A 23,727-nucleotide genomic window follows, 5' to 3' on the forward strand; every position below is an offset into this window, starting at 1 on the left:
TCCAATACCATAACTCAAATGTATCAATTCTTCTACTATCTTCCCTATTCACTGTCCAGCTTTCACATGCATATGAGATTATTGAAAATACCATGCCTTGGGTCAGGCGTACCTTAGTCCTCAAGCTGACATCTTTGCTCTTCAACACTTTAAAAAGGTCTTGTGAAGCAGATTTGCCTAATGCAATACATCGTTTGATTTCTTGGCTGCTGCTTCTGTGAGTGTTGATAGTTGATCCAAGAAAAATGAAGTCTTTGACAACTTCAATCTTTTCTCCATTGATAAGAATGTTGTTTATTGGTCCAGTGGTGAGGATTTTTGTTTTCTTTACATTGAGATGCAATCCATACAGAAGGCTATGGTTTTTGATATTCATTGGTAAGTATTTTAAGTCCTCTTCATTTTCAGTAAGCAAGGTTGTATCATCTGCATATTGCACAGTGTTAATGAGTCTTCCTGTTGCCACATGTTTCTTCATATTACTCAGATTCCCGGATTATTTGCTCAGCATATAGGTTGAATAAATTCGGTGAAAGAATACAACCCTGTTGCACACCTTTCTTAATTTTAAACCATTCAGTGTTCCCATGTTCTGTTCGAACAACTGCCTCTTGATCTATGTATAGGTTCCTCATGAGCACAATTAAGTGTTCCGGAATACTCAAACTTTGCAATGTTGTCTATAGCTTGTCATGATCCACACAATCGAAGACTTTTGCATAGTCAATAAAGCACAGGTAAACATCTTTCTGGGCTTTACTGCACTAGCTTCATCATGGTCAACTCTACTTTAAGGAGGCAGCTCTTCCCCACTCGCATTTTGAGTGCCTTCCAACCTGAGGGGCTCACTTTCTGGCACTGTATCTGACAGTGTTTCTCTGCTATTCATAAGGTTTTCAGTGATTAAATGTTCAGAAGTAGTTTTGTCTTTCCTTCTTCCTAGTCTGTGTTCATCTGGAAGCTCATCTGCTATCTATTTTGTTGTTGTCAAGTGCCGTCGAGTCAATTCCAACCCATAGCGACACTGTATAGGATATCCGAGGAGCAGCTGGTGAGCTTGAACCACTGACCTTGCAGTTCAGATGGCTTTGCAGTCTGGCGCATTAACCCACAGCACCACACCAGAACTCCCTGCTATCTATAGTAGTCACCAAATAACTGCACTGTGTCCATATATTTGAATAGGGCTTCTACCTTCCCTGAATACATACTTTTAACCTTTGTTGCTTCATTTACGAGTTGGGCTGCTAACCTCAAAGTCAGCAGTTCGAAACTACCAGCTGTTCCACGGGAGAAAGATGAGGCTTTCTGCTCCTGTACAAATTTACAGCCTCAGAAATCCTATGCAGGGTCGCTATGAATCAGAACCGACTCCACAGGACACTACCAATAACTCTATGAGGTCTCTGGATGACACAAGTGGTTAATTTGCTCAGCTACTAACTGAAAGGATGGTGGATCAAATTTACCCAGAGGTACCTCAGAAGAAAGCGCTAGTAACTTACTTCCAAAATAGCACAACCATTGAAATCCCTATAGAGTACAGTTCTATGCTGATACACATGGGATTGCCTTGCATTGGAATTGACCAGGCAGCAATAGGGGAAAAACAGCCCTATGAATTGGAATCAGCTTGATTACAGCAGAATGAGTATATTGTCCTCATATGATAGTTGAGAAAACAAACTCAATGAAAGTAATTATTCAAAATTACATAGTTCACTTATTCCTAATCTAGTGGTTTTTTTGTACCATACCAATTCAAAGAAAGATACATAGTTGGGGGCAACATTATGTAAACTTCTTAGCCATAACCAAACACCTTGAGAAAATGAGTCACTGGATCTGGGGGTTCAGGACCCTAGTCTCGGGGGATACCAAGGTCAATTGTCATAACATAGTCCACAAGACAATGTTCTACATTGTACTCTGGTGCATAGCAACTGGGATCTTAAAAGCTTGTGAGTGGCCATCTAAGGTGCAACTATTGGTCTTCCTCTGTCCAAAGCAAAGAAGAACAAAGAAAATCACAAATGCAAGCAATTAGTTCAAAGGACTAATGGGCCACAGAAACCTCAGTCACTATCACCCTGAGATCAGAAGAACTAGGTGGTGCCAAACTACCACTGAAAGGGATCTCAGTGGGAGAAAATGTGGAACAAAACACAAAATCATAAATAAGACCAGGCTTACTGTTCAGATGAAATTGGTGTAACCCCCAAAATGATGGACCTCATCACCATTCAGGTCTGGAATTAACTCACTCCTGTGACTCAATTTTCAGCCAGACAATAGGCTGACAAATCTGTAAGGTGAACAGTAACACTAGGGAGTAGGCACTCCTTAGAATAATCATCTACTGGAGATCAAAAGGGCAGCATTTACCCAAGGACAAAGTTCAGAAGTGTTGGGAAAGAAGGAGAAATGGAAACAGGAAACACAGGGAGGAAGTGGTATACGTGATGTTACATTGTGGGGATTGCAATCAATGAGATGAAACAAAATGTGTATGAACTGTTGAATGGAGAACTGACTTGTCTATAGGTCTTCACCCAATTCTTCTGCCCCTGCTGGGAGTGGTCGGCTTTTCCTGGGCAGAGATCTGATACGGGAGACTTGAGTTTGGCTCAGATCCAAATTTGTGGTTATCTCTCTAGGTGAATGTCATCCCACCAGTGGCTCAGGCCACAATCAACTTCCGGATTCACCCAGCACAGACAGTCCAGGAGGTATGTACCATATGTTTCAGACAACTGGTTCAGTATTAGGGAAGTGTGACTCTCAGGACCGAGGTTTACATGCAATCCCAGAGCTAGCCCCATTTCTACTTGCTCAATCAACATTTTTCAGAGGCTTCCTATGTACCAGGTATTTAGCTAGGATAGGAGAACTCTGGCTTGGAGAACTTGGAGCCTGAGAGTGGGAGATGAAAACTAATAAATGATAGCTCTAGTAGCAAACACAAGGAGCTCTGGTAGCGAAGTGGTTATGAATCAGACTGCTAACCTCAAGGTCAGTAGTTTGAAACTACCAGCTGTTCTGCGGGAGAAAGATGAGGCTTTCTGTGCCCATAAAAATTTGCAGCCTCAGAAACCCTGTGCAGGGTCACTATGAATGGGAACCTACTCCATGGTATTTAAAAATAACAAGTAGCAAACACTTAAATAATGGGGTTACTATGTATTTGCCACTGTTCTAATATGCTTATTTAGTTCTCACAGCTACCCTATGAGGTAGGAACTATGTTACCTTCATTTAACAGTTAAGGAAACTGACGCACAAAGCAACAAAGCAGCTAAGTAGAATGTCCAACATAACACATCTAGCAGTTCAGCTCCAGAGTCTGTAATTTTGGCTACAGTACCATCTGTGATTATAACAATTAGGGATGCATCAATTACCATAGGGCTACTGCAAAGAAGGGACTTTTTTCTAAGCACTAGAAATTTGAGCAGACACTTAAAGGACAGATAGGAGTTTGCTAGAAATAAGACATTCATTGCAGCTAAAAAGTATAATCAATTGAGAAGTGATGGGAGATGAAAACGGAATTGTAGGTGGGGAAACAAGACTCTATGCTGTACTGAAGAGGTTGGGCTCTAATCTGTGGATAAGAAAAGCTGTTAAAGGTCTTCAAGTAGGAGAATAATATGCTTAGATTTGCTTCTAAGGAGAAAATGCTAATAACAATGCAGAGGAAGTGCTGGAGCAGGAAAAGACAGGATGCTGTTACAACATTGCAGGCAGTGGGCATGGAGGTCGGAACTGAGGTCATAGCAGTGGGGTGGGGAAGACAGCACCGACTGAGGTGAGAGAGATGGGGTCAACAAGATATGGTGGATAAATGGATGAAAGAAAGGGAGAATAGCTCCAAGATTTTTAACCTAGGTAGTTAACCAGCTGTAGACACTGTTGATTAAGTCTAGGAATATGGGTAGAAGAGTTATTTAAAGAGAGTTTTAAAGCTTGAAAAGTCTGTAATATATTAATGTTGTTATGTGCTGTTGAGTCAGTTTCTGACCCACTGAGACCCCATGTGACGAAATAGAACTTCCCCATGGGGTTTTCTAGGCTATAATAGGAGGTCAAAATGGCCAAACTTCGTCTCTCATACTTTGGACATATTGTCAGGAGGGACCAGTCACTGGAGAAGGATATCATGTTAGGTAAGTTGTAGGGTCAGAGAAAAAAAGGAAGACCCCCAATGAGATGGATTGGCCAAGTCGCAGCATTGATGGACTCAAGTGTGGCAACAGTAGTAAGGTTGGCCCAGGACCAGGCAGTGTTTTGTTCTGCTGTGCATAAGGTCGCTATGTGTCGGTACCGACTCTATGGCACCTAACAACAATAACAACAACAACAATAGCTATGGGATCAGATTACCAGGTCTTTCTCCCAGTGCATGGTTCGAACTGCCAACTTTTTGGTTAGTAGCTGAGTAATTAACTATTGCACCTCCAGGTTCCTAATACATTAATGTTGTTAAGTGCCTTTGAGATGGTTCTGACTCATAGCAGCCCTGTACAGGGTTTCCAAGGAGCAACTGATGGGTTTGAATCACCAACCTTGCATTTAGCAATCCAGTGCTTATCCTACAGTGCTATACCAGGACTCCCTAATAGTCGGTTATAAATGCCCCAGGTGTGGAGAGAGACATGAACTAGAGGTACAGGTTGAGGTGTAATTATCATAATTGAGACTCTACTCATTACTGTTAATTTGGTTCTGTCTCATATTGACCTTATAGGACAGAGTATAACTGTCTCATATGGTTTCCAAGGATGTAATCTATAGAAATAGACTGCCACATTCTTCTTCCAAAGAGAGGCTAGAGGGCTTGAACCACCAATCTTTCCATTAGCAGATGAATGCTTAACCATTGTACCATTTGTTGTTGTTAGGTGCCATTGAATTGGTACCGACAAAAATCCTCAACACTTTAAAAAGGTCTTGTACAGCACATTTGCCTAATGTAATGCTGCTTCCATCAGTGTTGATGGTTGATCCAAGAAGAATGAAGTCCTTGACAACTTCAATCTTTCCTCCGTTGATAACATTGTTGTTTATTGGTCCAGTGGTGAGGATTTTTGTTTTGTTTACATTGAGATGCAATCCATACCGAAGGCTGTGCTCTTTGATCTTCATCTGTAGGGATCCTTAATTGGAACTCTAAAACCCCAAAAGCCATGGAGTCGATTCTAGCTCAGAGGGACCTTGTTTAGGGTTTCCAAGCCTATACATCTTTATGAAAGCAGATAACCTCCTCTTTCTCCCAAGGAGTGGCTGGTGGATTTGAACCACCAACTTTGTGGTTAACAGCCCAATGTCTAACCCACAGTTCCACCAGGGATCCTAATTACAACTGTGTTATTGTTAATTGTTGCTATTGTTAAGTGCCATCAAGCAACCCTGTATAGGGTTTCCAAGGATCAACGAACCAGTGAGTTTGAACCACCATCCTTTCAGTTAGCAGTCCAGTGCTTACCCTACAGTGCCACACCAGGACTCTGAGTCACTAAAATCCCATAAGAAAGATATGCAAAGTTAGGAGAGGGTTGAAGACAGAGCCTTGCAATGATCTGCTATGAACATCAGTTTTTAAATGACAAAAATGAATGTATAATTACAGACTGTGCCAAGTGCTGTGATGCATAGAAACTAGTGCTATTTGAGAATATAACAAGGAACCAGACCTTGTCTGCCAGTCAGGCAAAGCAGCCGAGGAATTGTTGTTGGAGCTGAGATCTAAAGGGCCAATAGAAGTTACACAGCTTACTGGGTATGCATAGGGAATGACGGCTTAATAAAGAAGTATCAGGTTGAGCTAAAATGAACTCAAAACATAAATCTTCTCCTTCAAAAAGTGATCAAAGACATGCAACCCAACAATGATCAGATGAATACTACATTCCAGAAATAAGCAGGGTTCAGGCAAGAGATGTTTCTTGAGTCTCTGGTACAGGTAGTTGAAGAGTCAGACACTTGGATTTCTGAGGTCCTTTCTCCCTATGCTCTTTCCCACAGATGGTTTCATTTGTCCTTACATGGGGAGGGAGGCACACCCATCAGTCCAGAGTGGGGACAGGCCTTCTGGAGAGCTGGGGCAGGTGTGAGCCCAGACTTGACTGCTTTTTATCAGGTGCCAACCTTTGTCTTCTCCATGGGCCAGCAAATCACTCAATTCCCCTCATTGAGTTTCTTTCCACCAGTTTTTTTTCCAGCCTCATTCCAATTTTGTTCCCTATCCAAGGCTGTTTTCCACCCAGCTGGGACTTTCATCTCCCCCAGGTTCTGGCACTCATCCCTCTGCTCCATTGCTCTACCACAGCAGCCTTCCTTTTTGGTCCAGCTGATGAAATCCCTGGAGTCCCTAGCCCATCCTGCCCCCTGCCCCAGTGAGGAATGGAAAGCCTCCATCACTCAGAAAGCTCACAGGACCCATTCATCTAGGGAACTCCTCTTCCTTATGCACCAGGTCCATGTATCAGGGGCACTCCCTGATGGTCTGAGGGCCCAGTGTTGAAAGCCCTGAGCAGAGCCTGACAGAAACACTGGCAACTCCCAGAGTCCTCTTCTTCTACCTTTAACTCATCTCCCCATGTTCCAGACATAGATAGATCTCCAAGCACACCTATATTTGAGGAGCTAGAGTCTTCTGAAATTTAGTTAGCTGCCAAATAGAAAGAAACATTGGTTCTATTCTTAATTCTTTTTATTTCTATTGGATCAGTTCATTTTTAATTTTGGTTATTTGCATCTTTTCTAGCGTCTTATTTGTCTGTCTAGCTAAAGGTTTGTCAATTTCATTGATCTTTTCAAAAAAACAACTGCTGGTTTTATTGATTCTATAGTCTGTTGGTTGTTTTGGGTTTTTTTTTCTTTCCATTTTATTTCTGCTCTGATCTTTGTTATTTCCTTTCCTCTGGTAGGTTATGGCTTTGTTTGTTCTTCTCTGGAATTGCCAAGTTAGACTGTTGAGTTGAGATCTTTCTCCCTTTTTCTTTCTCCTTTTTTCATGTAGTCAGATATTGCTGTAAGTTTCCCTCTGAGTACAGCCCTTACTCCATCCCATGCATTGTGACATGCTGTGCTTTCATTTTCATTGACTCAAGGAAATTTAGGCGTTCTCTTCTGATTTCTTCCTTGACCTATTGGTAGTTTAGTTGTTTCATTTCCATATGTTTGTTTGTTTGTTATTGGTTTCTAGCTTCACTCCACTGTAGTCAGAGTAAATACTTTGTATGATTTCAATCTTTTCTTAAAATTTATGAAGACTTGCTTTATAGCCTAACATAGCATTTATCTGTACTGTTGTTGGGTGGAGGGTGGAAACCCGATACAGGGTCACTATGGGTCGAAACCCGACTCAACAGCACTTAACAACACAACAACATGAGCTCAAACACACCAATGATTGTAAGGAAGGAAGGCAGTTTCTGTTCAGTTATATACCAGATCATCTTGAGTTGGAACCAACTTGATGGCAACTAACAAGGGTGAGCTAGTCCTTCACTTGGAATAAGGGTGAGCCAGATAGGGAACTTACATTCTTGTGCAAAACAGACAGCAATAGGAAGTAATCAGATAAATAAACAAGTTGATTTTTCAAGTTAACAGTTGTTATGTGCTGTTGAGTTGGTTCTGACTCTTAATGATCCTGACATCATTTAGTGTTTCCAAGGCTGTAAATCTTAGCGGGAGCAGAAAGCCTCATCTTTCTCCCATGGAGAGACTCGAACCACCAATCCTGTGGTTCACAGTCTAGTGCTTAGCCTACAGAGCCGCTGTGCTCCCCTTAAGTTGCAGCAGCACTAGGAAAATAACAGGATGATGTCTCACAGAGTGACCATAGGGTAGGAGTGAAAGCAGCAAGCTACAGTAGTCTAAGGATCAGTGAAGTTTTCTCTTAAGGAGAGGTTTACAGAGACCTGAGAAGGAGGCAGCCTGTAAAGACCCTGGGAACAGCGTCTAGGCAGCAGGAGCACCAGCTCAAAGCAGGGAACTATGCAAGGTGTGCTCTAATTCCCACACAGGTGAGACTCTGCTGAGTGGGAATGGCGTATACATAGTATCAAACAATAAAGAGGAGTGTCAGAGGTTAGATCAAACCTCTGTCCAACAAACAGAATGGCATGTGACATGTGATGGTGAGCTTCCTGCCCCTGGACGTGTTCAAGCAGAAGTTGGATAACAGTCTGCTAAGATGTTTTTGTCAATGGAGAAGAGATTGAAGTCGTCAAGGACTTCATTCTTCTTGGATCAACTATCAACACTTGCGGAAGCAACAGTCAAGAGATCAGATGACATATTGCGTTGGGCAAATCTGCTACACAAGAACATTTTTTAAGTATTGAAGAGCAGAGATGTCAGCTTGAGGACTAAGGTGCGCCTGACCCAAGCCATGGTGTTTTCAATAATCTCATACGGATGCAAAAGCTGGACAGTGAATAAGGAAGATCGTAGAAGAATTGATGCCTTTGAGTTGTGGTGTTGGAGGAGAATACTGAAAGTGCCATGGACTGCCAAAAGAACCAATAGATCTGTTTTGGAAGAAGTGCAACCAGAGTGCTCCTTGGAGGCCAAGATGGCTAGGCTTCGTCTCTCATACTTTGGACACATTGTCCGGAGAGAACAGTCGCTGGAGAAGGATGTCATGCTGGGTAAGGTGGAGGGTCAGAGAAAAAGAGGAAGACCCCCAAAGAGATGGATCAGCCAGGTGACATCACTGATGGCGTCAAGTGTGGCGGCGGTAGTGAGGTTGGCCCAGGATCGGACATTGTTTCGTTCTGTTGTGCATGGGGTCGCTATGAGTCGGTTCCGACTCGATGGCACCTGACAACGACAAGATGTTTTTGTAAGGAACCCCACAGCAGGGTCAAAGTTGGAATTCTAAGACCTTGACAATTTTTAAGTATTCATTGTCCTTGCCTTCAACAAATGTACCATTCATTTGAGAGGAAGTATATCTATCTACACATAAAATTAGAAGGCAGCGCCATGGTTTATTTAATGAGTTAATTGCTAAGTTATGAGAATGTGCTATAAGGACTGGAGGAGACCAGTGTGCTCTAAAGTAAGCGTTGATGCCCCTCCTCCCTTTGACACGTCCCTCCTCCTAGTCCTAGTCCTAGTCCCAGCCTTGTGTCTCTGATTATTGTCCTATCATCTAGTGTTTATTGAGTGCTTACTCGGGGTGCCAGACACTGGTCTAAGCACATTAAATATATTATGAACTCAAGTAATGCTATTAACAGTCTCCTAAAGCAGGTGTTATTGTAGTCCACATGTGAACAGATGAGCAAGCTACAGCATAGAGAGGCTGAAGCACTTGCCCGAGGTCATAGTGCTCTAAGTAGCTCTCCCAGACATGTACTCATGCACAGGATTGTCTCTTGCCTCTTCTCCATAAGTTCCCTTCAAACTCTGGCTCAACGTTCATGCCACTAGAAATCTATCTTAGATCAATCCTGCCTACATTCTGCCTCTAGCCCATCCCAGCTCAACCTGTACGTACTTAGGAAGCAGTAACCCACAGAGCTTGTGAGGTCAGGCAGACCCTGTGAGACCCAGCGCAGTGAAACATACTGAGTAACCCTGGGCAAGTGACTTAATGAGCAACTCCCATTATTGTTTTTATTAGTTTACCTCTTTCAGATTTCATGATCCAGTGTTTATTGCATGCCTTTCATTTGCTTGGCACTAAAAATACAGAAATGAAGTCGACTTACTCACTTCCTTAAGTCAGAGTCTGGCCTAACAGCTAATGGGATATCTGGACTCTCGTGGCTTCTCCACTGTAGAGGTCCAATCTGTGTGCTCAGTTGATTTCTGGGGCCTCCTAGGACTCTCCAAGTAATTGGGAGCAGTGGGTAGCATGCACAGTCTCAACCCACTTGATAGGAGATGACTTCAAGAACCACTTAATGTATCCAGAATATACCAAGGCTATGGCACTTCAGGTTAATGTGCTGGACTGCAGCACTGGTTTGAGCCATAAGGTCAGCAGTTCAAGCTTATCAGCTGCTTTTTGGAAACCCTAGAACTTGGAAATCCAGAACTGACTCATTGACACTTAACAACAACAACAATACATTAATATTTGTATTTGAATATTTGGGTCAGACATACTAGAGAGAAAATGAATTCTAATAAATGAGTTGGCATCAGGGCTTCAAATTTGTTCTAACTGGTCCAGTAATTGCCATAGTAAATAAGGGTCACTTCCCGTTGTATGTCATTCTTGTTAGCTGCTGATTCATTTCTGATTCATAATGACCCTATGCACAACAGAACGGAGCAATGCTTGGTCCTGCACCATCCTCACAATTGTTACACTTCTGCCCATTGCTGCTGCTACTGTGCCAATCCATCTTGTTGGGTGGGGGTCTTCCTCTTTTTCTCTGACCCTCCACTTTACCAAGCATGATGTCCTTCTCCAGGGATTGGTCCCTCCTGAAAATATGTCCAAAGTATGAGAGATGAAGTCTGGCCATCCTGGCTTCTGAGGAGCATTCTGACTGTACTTCCTCCAACACAGATTTGTTTGTTCTTCTGGCAGTCCATGCTACTTTTAATATTCTTCTCCAATCCCCATCATATAGCTACTAAATACTGTCACTTCATGGTATTTTGGCCAAGGCAGTGGAGGATTCAGAAAGTTCTACTAGCCATGGTAATGGGTTCAAATGTAACAACAATTGTGAGGCTGGCACAAGATGGGGCAGTGTTTCATTCAGTTGTGCATAGGGTAACTATGAGTCAGAACTGACTCGACAGCACTTAACAATAACCTAACAACTAGTCATGGTGTGACACTGTAGGATAAGCACTTGAGTACTAACCAAGGTCAGCAATTCAAACCCACTAGTTGCTCCTCAGAAACCCTGTACAGGGTCACTAGAGTTGGAATGAACTCAGTAACACTTAACAACAACAGCATTTTACAGGAAATAAACAGTGTGCCCTGCTCAAAGATGGGGCTGACCATGTCTGCTCTTGAAAAGTGGGCTGCTCTCCAGAGTCCTGCCAGTAATTGAGTCTCCCACCTCAGGCTGCTGAAACTTTTAAGAGGAAGACTTTTGGAGAGAACTGTTCATATTGATAGGACTTCACCTATCCAACGCAGGAAATTTGGCTTGGCTCAAATGGTAGTTCCTAAGCCCAAAGTTGGAGGCTGTGGGTAGTGTAAATGGTTAATGCACTCAGCTGCTGACTCAAAGTCTGTAGTTTTGAGTCCACCCAGAGATACTTCAGATGAAAAGCTTGGAGATCTACTTCCAACATGGGGTCACCATGAGTCAGAGTGAACTCAACAGCAAATGGTTAAACCAGAGATAGAAACATGTCTAGGAGACAGACCCGAGAGGGATGCTGCAGATGTAATGCCCCCATTCAGGTAATCCCAGCCCTGGGATATCCTACTTCCTGGGCAGTCAACATTGATGCAACTACTGTTCAAATGTGTTGGGATTAATCCCTGGTTAGGTTTTGGGGTCACCCTAAACCAGCCTCCTGGTCCATCCCCACATGGATCTATGTGACCTGATCCTCAGGCCCTGGTCTACATCCTGCCTGTGAACAGGACTTTTGCTAGATTCAGCTCTAGTCATTCTAGACTGAATTTTCTAGGAGTTTCCTCAGGTTCCTTCCTGAGGAAAAGAGGCAAAGAGAAAAAAATTGAATCTGAGGCCCTTAGCACCTGAGTTTTTGTCTTTGTTGAGCTCATCTTCCTGGATCAGAGCAGTTGGTCACAAACAGGAAGCAGGGATGCCCACAGGGGAAAGAAAAGCATGTAATCCTTTCATCACTTGTTTTAGAATTCCCCAATTTTGAGACGAGGTCATCACATCCATCCCCCTGCCTCAAGATTATTGAGATTCATATTCTGCTGTCTCTTCTATGCCACTTTTGCCTTCTTCTATTCTTGGTCCTCTGACCCATGATCACATCCCAAATCAAAGGACACCTAAATCTATCATGCTGTAGATCTTAGCTCTTCTGCAGCCAGCCAGTTGAAATTGAGGTCCCAGAGTTGAAATTGAGTTTCCCTCTGAGTATCCTCCTGGGCTTTGCCTTGCTGAAGAGAAATCAGGATTGTTTAAATTCATATAGTAGTTGGATAGCAGATCAGTAAAAAATCTAACTGTCTTTGTTTCCACCCTGGAGGTCCTAGAACTTGTCAAGAGCATTGTGGCTGATGACCGTGTCCAGTACCATGTGTTGAGTGCCTTTGACCCCCTGCCCATCAGCCCCTCTGACGACTCGGCCTTGGGCTACCAGCTGCTCCGCCACACCATACAGGCAGTCTTCCCTGAAGTCAGTATTATCACCCCAGGTATGACTTCATCAAATGTGACTGGAGGGTGGCGCAGGAGGGAGTGGAATTGTTTCCTATCTCATGTCCGCTCTCCCACCCCCATGCCAGCTGTTGAGCCTGGAAACAGCTGGCTACTTCCCCTCCTGGTGGGACTGGAACTGTATTTTCCCCTCAGAGTGGAAGTGAGAAAGCAAACAGGAAAGGAGCAGAAATAAATTAGGTCAGTCAAGCCTGGGTCCTCGCTTAACCTAGGCCAGTCACTCTAACTTGAAGGAAACAATGGCCTGGACTCTCCTGTGCCTCCATAGGAGCCACTGAGCAGCACAAGTCCCACCCAGATTCTTGTTCTGATCCATCTTAAGATAACAGCTCAGCAGCAGAGTTCAGAATTCTTGGCCCAGAAAAGTCTCAAAGTCCACACCATTTGCATTAGCCCCATCCACTACTCCCAGCCAAGGTCCATGTCAACAGCTCTGCTTCTGAGTCCTTTCCTAGTCATCTAGTATGCCATCTGAGTGAGTCTCTGTGATGTAGACAGTTGTTCTCAAATTTAAGAGTGGAAATGGATCAACTAGGAAATATGCTTAAAATGTATATTTTCTGGACCCACTCCCAATAATTCTGCTTAACCAGATCTGGGATGAAGCCGTGGAATCTGCAATACCCAGGGGATTTGTACACAAATAATGGTTGACTCCAGCTGCACTGGAGTCCTAGTATGGCGCTATTGGTTAATGCACTGGGCTGCAAAGTCCACTTGAACTGGGAGGCCTGCGGTTCAAGCTCATCAACTGCTCCTTAGAAACCCTATACAGGGTCACTATGAGTTGGAACCCAACTCCACAGCACTTAACACCAACAACAGCTGCACTGAACCACAAGGTTGGTTTGAATCGTAAGGTGGGCAGTTCAAACTCACCAGCCACTCCATGAAAACCCCATACAGGATTGCTATGAGTTGGAATCGACTAGATTGCACTTAACAACAACACAGCTTGAGAATCTCTGGTCTATGATGTGAGAACACAAAGTTCTAATATGAAGGTCCACTTTCCTGAATCTGGGTTCAATAATGGGTTTCCCCAAATGGTTGCTGAGATCACACTTAGGACCTAGTCTGTGCTAAGCATGGGCCTTTAAAGAGTTACGGTGAAAATGTTTATTTATAGATTTAGGTGTACAAAAAGTAGCTTTAAAAAAATTCTTTTTTAATCTGACTACAAGCTCCCATTCCTTCAAGCACACCTGGAATTGGGTCTTCAGGGTCTTATGCAGCAACATAGAACATCAGAGTCCCTCAGCCAGTGGCTATTGGTCCTCATGGTTACCTCTGAGACATCCATGTCCTACCCTGAGGTCACTTCAGGATAGAGGTTTCCTGATTCCCTGGTCTGTTTGAGGAGTGGGGTTTTTTACTCTAGACTAAGAGTCACACATGTCCTCTGAGGTCCTACCACCTCCTCAGAGTCCTGCTACAAGGCAGGGCCTGGGTCCTCACCACCCAAAGACCCTGCCCCTCACTGTCTTCAGATTCTCCTTGCTTAATCCTCAAGGACCCCTCCTGTCTGAGGCACTTATCATAATCCCAGTAACAGTGTTAGGCCTTCACAGAAAAAAAGTTAAGCAGAAATGGACTGGCAGAAATCCTCCAACACAAAGGAACGGTGAGGGGCCTGCCTACTTATTTACAATCAAGAGAGGGAAATAGAGCAAAGCACAAATTCCCATCTCAAAGCACCCACTACGCTTGTTGATACTCCAAGATACCTTTCCCAAAAAAAGCACTGCTATCAGGAACAAGTTCTAACCCCAGCTGGGGGCAGGGTCACCTGCTACCACCTTCCAAAGCAGAAAACTAGAGAGAGTACCCTGGGACTTTCCAAACCTGAGGTTTGACTCGAGGCAGACAAGGTCATCCTTCAAAGGAAGACAATAACAGGAAATTATGTTAAATTTCAGGAGGATTACACTGCACAGCAATAATGTTCCCCTAAGGAGCTCAGGTGCTACAGTGGTTAAGCACTTGGCTGCTAAACAAAAGATCAGCAGTTTAAACCCACCAGTTGCTTCATGGGAGAAAATAAATAGATCTGCTCCCATACCAACTGCAGTCTAGGAAACCCTATGGGGTCGTTTTACTTTGTCCTATAAGGAACTCTGGTAGCATAGTGGTTACAAATCAGGCTGCAAGCCTCCAGGTCAGCAGTTCAAAACTACCAGCTATTCCACAGGAGAAAGATGGGGCTTTCTGCTCCTGTAAAGATTTGCAGCCTTGGAAACCCTGTACAGGGTCTCTATGAGACGGACCCAACTTCACAGCATGTAAGCACCACCACCATAGAGTTATCTATGGAATCACTGAGACAGAACTGACTCAAGGGCATGCAACAATAACCAAGTTTCCCCAGAGGGTATTTACTTCTGACCTAGAGTTACAGAGACGAAAGAGTCAAGCAAAAAAGAAGTGACATCTACTTCTCAGAAGGCCTAGAGGCTTAGTGCTTCAATACTTGGTTGCTAACCAAAAAGTTGGCAGTTAGAACCCACAAGCCACCCCTCAAAGGCAGTTTGCTTCTGTAAAAATTTCAGCATGGAGAAACCTATGGAGCGGTTTTACTCTTTCCTGTAGGGTTGCTATAGAGAGCCCCAGTGGCACTGTGGATTAGGCGTTGGGCTGCTAACCAGAAGATCAGTAGTTCAAAACCACCAGCCCTCTATGGGAGAAAGACGAGACTCTCTGTACCTGTAAAATGTAGTCTTCTTATAGCTGATAGGTGCTGTCTAGTCAGTTCTGACTCATAGCAACCCTCTGCACAACCAAACCAAACACCACCCTGCCCTATGCCATCCTCACAATCATTGTTATGTTTGAGCCCACCATTGCTGCCACTCTGTCAGTTCATCTCATTAGGGGTCTTCCACTTTTTTCGCTGACCCTCCACTTTATCAAGCATGATGTTTCTCTCCAAGACTGGCCCCTCCTGATAATACATCCAAAGTAACAGAACTAAAGTGTCACTCTCCTCGCTTCTAAAGAGCATTCTAGCTGCACTTCTTCCAAGACAGATTTGTTTGTTCTTCTGGAAGTCCATGGTACTTTCAATATCCTTCTCCAAAACCATAACTCAAATGCATCAAGTCTCTCTGGTCTTCCTTATTAATTGTTAAACTTGTACATGCATATGGTGATGGTGTGCCATGGAGTCAGTTCCAACTCATAGAGACCCTGTACAGGGTTTCCGAGACTGTAAATCTCTACAGGAGCAGAAAGCCTCAACTTTCTCCCATGGAATCACTGGTAGTTTCAAACTGCTGACCTTGAGGTTAACTGCCCTGCTTGTAACCACTATGCTACCAGAGTTCCTTTGTACATGAACATAAGACAATTGAAAATACCAGGTGTACCTTGGTCCTCATACTGATATTTTTGCTCTATAATGCTTTAAAGAAGTCTTTTGCAGCAGATTTGCCTAATGCAATCTGTCATTTGATTTCTTAACTACTACTTTCATTGTGGTATTTCATTGTTGATTGTGGATCCAAGTAAAATGAAGTCTTCGACAACTTTAATCTTTTCTCAGTTTATCATGATGTTATTTAATGGTCCAGTTGTGAGGATTTTTGGTTTCTTTTACATTGAGGTGCAATCCATACTAAAGGCTGTTTTCTTTGATCTTCATCAGTAGGTATTTCAAGTCCTCTTCACATCCAGCAAGCAAAATTATATCATCTGCATATAGCAGATTGTTAATGAATCTTCTTCCAATCCTTAGATCATATTCTTCTTCATATAATCCAGCTTCTCAGATATCTGTTCAGCATACAGATTGAATAAGTATGGTGAAAGAATATAACCCTAGTGCACACCTTGCTTGATTTAAAACCATTCAGTATGCCCTTGTTCTGCTCTACAGACTTCCTCTTGGTCTATGTACAGGTTCCTCATGAGCACAATTAAATGTTCTGGAATACCCATTGTTCACAATGTTATCCAGAGTTTGTTATAATTCACACAATAGAATGCCTTTGCATAGTCAACAAAGCATAAGTAAACATCTTTATGGTATTCTCCGTTTTCAGACAAGATCTTATCTGATATCAGCAATAATATCCCTAGTTTCATGTCCTCTTCTGAATCCAGCTTGAATTTCTGAACGTTTCCTGTTGATGTACTGTTGTGACCATTTTTGAATTATCGTCAACAAAATTTCACTTGCATGAGATATTAATGATATTCTTTGATGATTTCTGCATTCCATTAAGTCACCTGTCTTTGCGATGGGCACAAATATGGATCTTTTCCGATCAGTTGGCCAGGAAGCTGTCTTCCAAATTTCTTGGCATATATGAATAAGATCCTCTACGGTTGTATCAGTTTGTTGAAATATTTCAGCTTGCATTCAGTCAATGCCTTAAGTGCAGCATGAACTTCTCCCTTCAGTACTATCAGTTCTTGATCGTATGGTACCTCTTGACACAGTTAAACATCGACCATTTGTTGTTGTTGTTGTTGTTTTACCATTTCTTTTTGGTACAGTAAATCTGTATATTCTCTCCATCTTCTTTTGATGTTTTCTGTATCATTCACTATTTTGCCCATGGAATCCTTCAATAGTTACCCAAGGCTTGAATTTTTTCTTCAGTTCTTTCATCTTACTAACTCCAGGTCTTTGCACACTTCATTGTAATATTTGACTTTGTCTTCTCAAGCTGCCCTTTGAAATTTTCTGCACAGTTCTTTAACTTCCTCATGTTTTCCAGTCACTTTAGCTTCTCTATGCTCAAGAGCAAGTTTCAGAGTCTCCTCAGACATCCATTTTGGGTCTTTTCTTTCTTCTCTGACTTTTAATGACATTTTGCTTTCTTCCTGTATGATGTTCTTGATATCATCCCACAACTCTTCTGGTCATTAGTGTTCAATGCTTCACAGCTGTTATTGAGATGATCTCTAAATTCAGGGGGGATATGTTCAAAGTCATATTTTGGTTCTTGGGGACTTGTGTTAATATTTTTTAACTTCAACCTGAACTTGCAAGATGAGCAATGGATGGTCTATCCCCCAGTCTGCCCCTGGCCTTGTTTTGGCTGATGATATTGAGCTTCTCCATTGTCTCTTCCCACAGATGTAGCCAATTTGATTCCTGTGTATTTCACTTGGTGAGGTCCATGTGTACAGTTGCCTTTTATATTGCTTAAAGAGGTATTTTCAATGAATAAGAAGTAGTTGGTCTTATATGATTCTATCATGTGCTCACCAGCATAATTTCTAACATTAGTACCATATTTTTCAATTACTGATCCTTACTCTTTGTTTCCAACTTCTACATTCCAATCACAATAATTATTAAAGCATCTTGTTGCATGTGTGATGAATTTCAGACTGAAGAAGTTTGTTGAATTCTTCAATTTCATCATCACTGGCTTTAGTGGTTGGTGCACAAATTTGAATAACAGTGATATTAACTGGTCTTCCTTGTAGGCATATGGATATTATCCTATCACAAACAGCATTGTGCTTCAAGGTAAATCTTGAAATATTCTTTTTGATGATGAATTCTACACCATTCTTCATTCATCATTCCAGGCATAGTGACCCATATTACTGTCTGATTCCAAATGACCAATACCAGTCCATTTCCACTCGTTAATGCCTACAATATCTATCTTAGGTGTTTTATTTTATTTTTAATGATTTCCAATTTCCCTTGTTTCATATATCATATATTCCAATATCTAATTATTAATGGATGTTTGCATTTGTTTCATTGTCAGCAAATGAAGGTCCTGAAATCTTAATGCCAACCATGTTATTAAGATCAACTTTACTTTGAGGAGCCAGTCATATTTTGAGTGACTTCCAACATGAAGGGACATCTTCAGGCACCATATCTGACAATGTTGCATTGCTGTTCATAAGGTTTTAAAGTGGCTAACCATTCAGAAGTGGCCTACATCTCCTAGTCTGTCTTAGACAAGACCCAGTGAAACCTGTCCACCATGGGTGGGCCTGCTGGAATTAAAATATCAGTGACATCACGGCAACACACAAGCCACCAGTAGGACAAACTGACAGGCAAGCAGTGGATTTACAGTCTCAGACACTCTATATAGGGTCACTATGAGTTGGAATCAATAATAGCACTGAGTTTCGTTTGTTTGGGGTTTTTTTGTTTGTTTGTTTATAGAGTTTCTATGAGTTAGAATTGACTTGATGGTTTGTTGTTGTTGTTGTTGTTGTTGTTGTTAGGTGCTGTTGAGTCGGTTCCAACCCTTAGTGACCCTGTATAGGGTTTCCAAGGAGTGAGCTTGAACTGCTGACCTTGCAGTTCAAACCAACTTTGCAGTCCATCACATTAGCCCACAGCACCACACCAGGACTCAGTGGATTTGATTTCTTTCTTGGTTTATAGATTGCTATGAGTCAGAATCAACTCCATTTACTCATTGGCAATGGGTTTCTTTTTTATTATTCACTTCTTAAAACCAAGCAGTAATTTGTCTTAACTAGTAAAGAATGTCTTCCTTAAGTCTTATGCTCTTTTAAGAGCTATCTATATGGAATTAAACTGACAAGAGCAACTGAAAAGATTAGATAGGAACCTTGTATTAACAAGGGATAAGAACTCAGAAAAGGAGCATAAGGATGGTTGCACAACTCAAAGACTATACTTAATGTCATTGGATGGTACATGTAGAAACTATTCAGTTTATTTCCTCTGTGTCTTCGCAACAGCAACAAAATAAACCAATAATTTTCAAAGGATGTCATAGCTAACCATCTGGTGTCTAAACTAGCAAATGCCCATGGCTTGTTGTTAGGAGCTGCCAGCTCAATTGATCCCATAGAGACCCTATGCACAACAGAACCAAACACTACCCAGCCCTGTGCCAACCTCAAAGTTGTTGTTAGGTTTGAGCCCACTGTTGCTGCCACTGTGTCAGTCTATCTCATTGTGGAGACATGAGTATAAAATGAAGATAACCACCCTGGTCAACATGAAAAGGGGGAATCTAGAGTTGAGCTAGTCTGGGAGGGGAATTCCATGTTCCTGGTATTTTCCTAAGATTTTGAGAATGGGGGACAAAAATTCAGAAGCACAGACCCCCAAAGGCACAGCTCTGTAAAACCCAGGCATCCAAATTTTCTAGCCAACCCATTTCTAGCTACTTCCTTGGCTTGCTTGCTCACATAAAGCTCCATTCCTCTTCCTCTTTCCTTTCTAGGTACTTGTATTGGCAACACAGACAGCAGACACTATACAAACCTCTCCAATGGCATCTACCGATTCAACCCCGTCTACCTCCAGCCTCAGGGCTTCAGTAGGTGAGTGGAACGGGTTTAACCAGCAGCAAGGGCAAGAGAAGACACAACTGACCTGTCCATTTCCTACCTCATTCTCTTGACAATCTACAGACCAGGGAAATCCGTAGTTTGTGCAAGCTAAATTGGAGACACTACAGAATGTGGCTGGCCAAATGTCCTCATTGTCGTATCTTGAAACATTCCCAGAATTTGTAGGAATGGCCTCCTACTTTCTAGGGATGGAGATAATCAGGTGACTTGGTAAGAACCTGGTAGAATTATGACCGTTGGGTATGAATCCCACCTCTTCCACCCTTTGGGACTGCACAAAACCCCTGGACCTCATTGTCTCTATCCACAAAATGGAGAAACTCCTCAGAGACCTTTTGTACCACTCAATGAAATGTAAAACCCATAAGGTCAAAGGTGGGCATGCACTTTTAATTTCCAGGAGAAAAGGTCCAACTACTGTGTAAGAATACTCTTTTGTGGATTCTTTGTGGTTCGTGGATGGTGCAAAAGGTTAAAGGAGCCCTGGTGGCAGAGTGGTTAAGCACCTGGCTGCTAACCAAAGGTCAGCGGTTTAAACCCACCAGCTGCTCCTCAGGAGAAAGCTATGGCAGTTGGCTTCTGTAAAGGTTTCAGCCTTGGAAACCCTAGGAAGTAGCTCTACTCTGTCCTATTGCATTGCTTTGGGTCAGAACCAACTTGGTAGCAATGAGTTTGGGTTTTTTTGTTTGTTTATTGGTTGACTGATAACCAAAACCAGAGGCACCTGAGAAGAAAGACCTGAAAACCAGCTATTAAAAACCCCAGGGAGCACAAATTTCCTGGGACACATGAGTGGTTGCCATGAGTTGGAATCGACTCCACAGCAAGCTGGGGATTTTTTATTTTGCCCTGAAAAATTTTAATACCAGAATGGGGAGTGATTTCCATTTCCTTCTCAGCTTTTTACCACATTCCAACCAGTTTCCTCCACCATGAATCAGTTGCCAACAGAGTGAAATATTTTAATATGAACTGAAGAACAGCTTTCATGCTTTGTTTTGTTTTTAAAGGGGAGTGGGTACCTACTCTTCATTTCCTTTCATCTTTGAGACTCCCTGTCTGGTTTGGTTGCTGTTTGTTGTGTTAAGCGAAGGCCAGTTGTTGGGCATGAGATCTGATAAAGTTCCTAAGTGACGCAGAGAATCAGATAGGTGCTCTGGACAGTTCCCTACCTTCCCACTCATTTGTTGTTGTTTTGAGTTGGTTCTGACCCCTAGAGACTCTATAAAGTATTTCCAAGGAGCAGCTGGTGAGCTTGAACCGCTGACCTTGTGGTCCAAATGACTTTGCAGTCCAGTGCATTAACCCACAGTACCACAGCAGGACTCCCTCTCATACTCCTAGTAAATTGGGAGCCTGGGAGGCTAGTGGAGATGAATCCAGATAGGGACTCTGGCCTAAGAGGTGAATTTGGAAGCTAGATCTCCCAGAGGAGAAACTATGAAATGAATTCTAGTGCAGGGGATGATTTTGAACTCGCCCTGAGTGTATTCATTATCTACTCCATTGTTGTTTGCCATAAGGGTGGATCTTAGAGGGATGCCCAACTTGTCCTACAAATGACTTCTCCCACCTGTCCACTTCCTATCCCTGAAGGTCAGGGGCCTGTGGCTTCAGGGGACACGGGGGAAGAGAGTGAGGCAATGAAGTGGGGGATGCTTTTTAATAAAACTGTATTATAACAATGGGCTCTTTCCTCTCCTTCCAAAATGCATCATCTCTCATTCCCTTAGCATCCACGGAATCAATGAAAAAATCTCAGTCCAAGCCTATGAGACCCAGGTGAAATTCATCTTTGAGCTGATCCAGAATGCAGACACAGCCCGCGTGCTGGCTCCTCATGTGCACGAACTCTGAAGTCAGGGCATCAGCTGGGTCAGAGTGCCCAGTCCTGGGCCAGGACTAGCCCGGAGGAAACAGCCAACCTGGATGAAACTTCTGGCCCAAACCACATTGTAATGCATTGTCCAGCTGCCTTGCTCACTTCTAGACTTGCCTGAAAACATGCCTGACAACACAGCTTGGGGGAAAGGCCAGCCAACAGGAGTCTGGCTTCCCCCCTTCCTTCTGGCATCTCCATCCTTCAACTGCCTGGTTTTTACTGTGTCTCCTATCTTAGAACTGTCTGCCTTGTCTGTTTAATGCTACTTATAAAAATGCCCTGCCCTCCAAGTCTGATTTACCAACGAGATTGACTTGGTGAAAGTGTTTTAATTGTAGGCACTCTTACTTGGCTGCTTCCTCCCGGCTTGTGTGTTCCTCCCTGTTATAACTTCCTTGTCACTGCTTTCTCCCTATCCTTTAAGATCCCTAGGTGTCACCAACAGTTACTAACCCAAAGGTTGGCAGTCTGAATCCACCCAGTACTGCCACAGAACAAAGGCCCGGCAATCTGCTTCCAGAAAGATTACATCCAAGAGAACCCTATGGAGCAGCTCCATAACACATGGGGTTATCATGAGTCAGAATCAGTTCTTTAGCAACCCTCCTATCCTCCAATTTATAGGCAGTCCTCAGATTACAGTGTCAGACAACTCATACTTGCCCTTTAATGTGTAAAATTTTCTCTCTCTTTGAAATGGTTGAGCCCACCTACGTTGTTGTTGTTGTGAAGTGCCATTGAGTCAACTCATAGCGACCAACTGTGTATAAGCTTTCCAAGGCTTTTAAATCTCCCAGGGAACAAAAAAGCTTCATCTTTCTCCTTAAGGGCAACAGGCAGGGTCAACTACAAACCTTGTGATGTTTATTGTATGGAGCCAACATGTTCCCTGTACTCCCAACAAATTCTTCATCGCCATCCCCTATGTGTGCAGCTTTTAAATCAAGCCTCTTCTTGTACTAAAACCAAACTCACTGCCATTGAGTTGATTCTGACTCACAGCAACCAATCCCGACTTACCTCCACTTCAGAAACAATGTCGTTGTAACCCAGGACTGCCTGTATTCTATAGACAGGAGTCAATCTCCCTGGAACGTTTCCATAACTGCTATGACAATCCATCAAATAAAATCATCTCTGCAGCACCAGTGGACACGCAAGGGTAAAATGAAGTAAAGGGCTTTGGGGAACCCCAAACGACTGGTTCTGGAAGCTGGAGACTGAAGAAGAAGGCCTCTGTCCTTGGGCTGTTCCCAAGGGCTCCCTGGGCTTTGCTTCCTCCCCTGATCTGTTCCTGTCACCTGCTGCTGCTGCCTCACCCTAGGAGGCATTGAGCTGTGGAAACATTTCCCTGGCACTTCATATGGGCTGAGCTCCCAAGGGAAGGGAACTCCATAACCCAGCCTTTCTGTGGAGCCCAGGACCAGCAGGGCCCTGGCCCAGGCATGTGTGCTGATTCAGTCATCAAAGGGTAACGGAGAGGGAGAGGGAGACAGATTTGAGGTACCGTGCTCTGGCTGGGGAGAGACAAGGTGTCTTCCCTTAGGGAACACCAGAGCTCCTATCAAGATCCTCTAGAATCTAACCTTGAGTGTATTTGAATCTGCTCAGTAGATGCCAGGTGGGGAGCATTGAAAGACTGCATTTCTTGGCTCAAAGCTGAGCGCTGTGCTCTCTGGATCACGAGGGAGTTAGGGTCACAGAGGGAGACGCAGAGGGGGCTGGGACTTAAGAGACTCCCTTTTTTCCTTAGCAGACAAGGACCTCCCTTGCCTTCCTGGGGTTTGTCAGTTCCCCTGCCTCCCCCTGCCCTGGATTCCTCACCTCCTTCCTGTGGATGTGAGCTGCTGCTTGGAGGAGAGGCTTCATGGAGAAAGCTAGAAACACAGTGTGGATATTATTCAAGCTTTTTTGCTACTCCCCCTAAGATTGCCATTCCTTCCCTCACCCTCCCTTTTTTGGCCCATTCAATACTTATTCAGCCTTTGTTAGTGGGTGAGCCAAGGAACAGAATAACCCTTCATGTTGGTACAGAGCTGTACAGAGTGCTTCCGTACACCTTATCTCACTGGAGCCCCACAAGGACCCCAAAAAGAAGGTATTGTTATCCTTTCTTACAGAGGTTACACAACTGGCTGGGGGCAGAAACCTCAAAGTCATGTCATCAGGCCCCAA

General features: G+C 43.2%; 1 protein-coding gene across 1 annotated transcript in view; it reads left to right on the forward strand.

Moving 5' to 3' along the window:
• PM20D1 (peptidase M20 domain containing 1) overlaps positions 1–21,527 on the forward strand; it is a 32,344-nt gene extending 10,817 nt beyond the window's left edge. The window contains exons 10-13 of the mRNA XM_006834074.1: positions 2,658–2,729; positions 12,166–12,334; positions 19,541–19,640; positions 21,404–21,527. Coding sequence (XP_006834137.1) covers positions 2,658–2,729; positions 12,166–12,334; positions 19,541–19,640; positions 21,404–21,527 — 465 coding nt within the window. The remainder of the gene's footprint in view (positions 1–2,657; positions 2,730–12,165; positions 12,335–19,540; positions 19,641–21,403) is intronic.
• The last annotated feature ends 2,200 nt before the right edge of the window (positions 21,528–23,727 follow it).

Source organism: Chrysochloris asiatica, unplaced genomic scaffold (genome assembly GCF_000296735.1).
Source record: "Chrysochloris asiatica unplaced genomic scaffold, ChrAsi1.0 scaffold00009, whole genome shotgun sequence".
NCBI classification, from domain to species: domain Eukaryota; kingdom Metazoa; phylum Chordata; class Mammalia; order Afrosoricida; family Chrysochloridae; genus Chrysochloris; species Chrysochloris asiatica.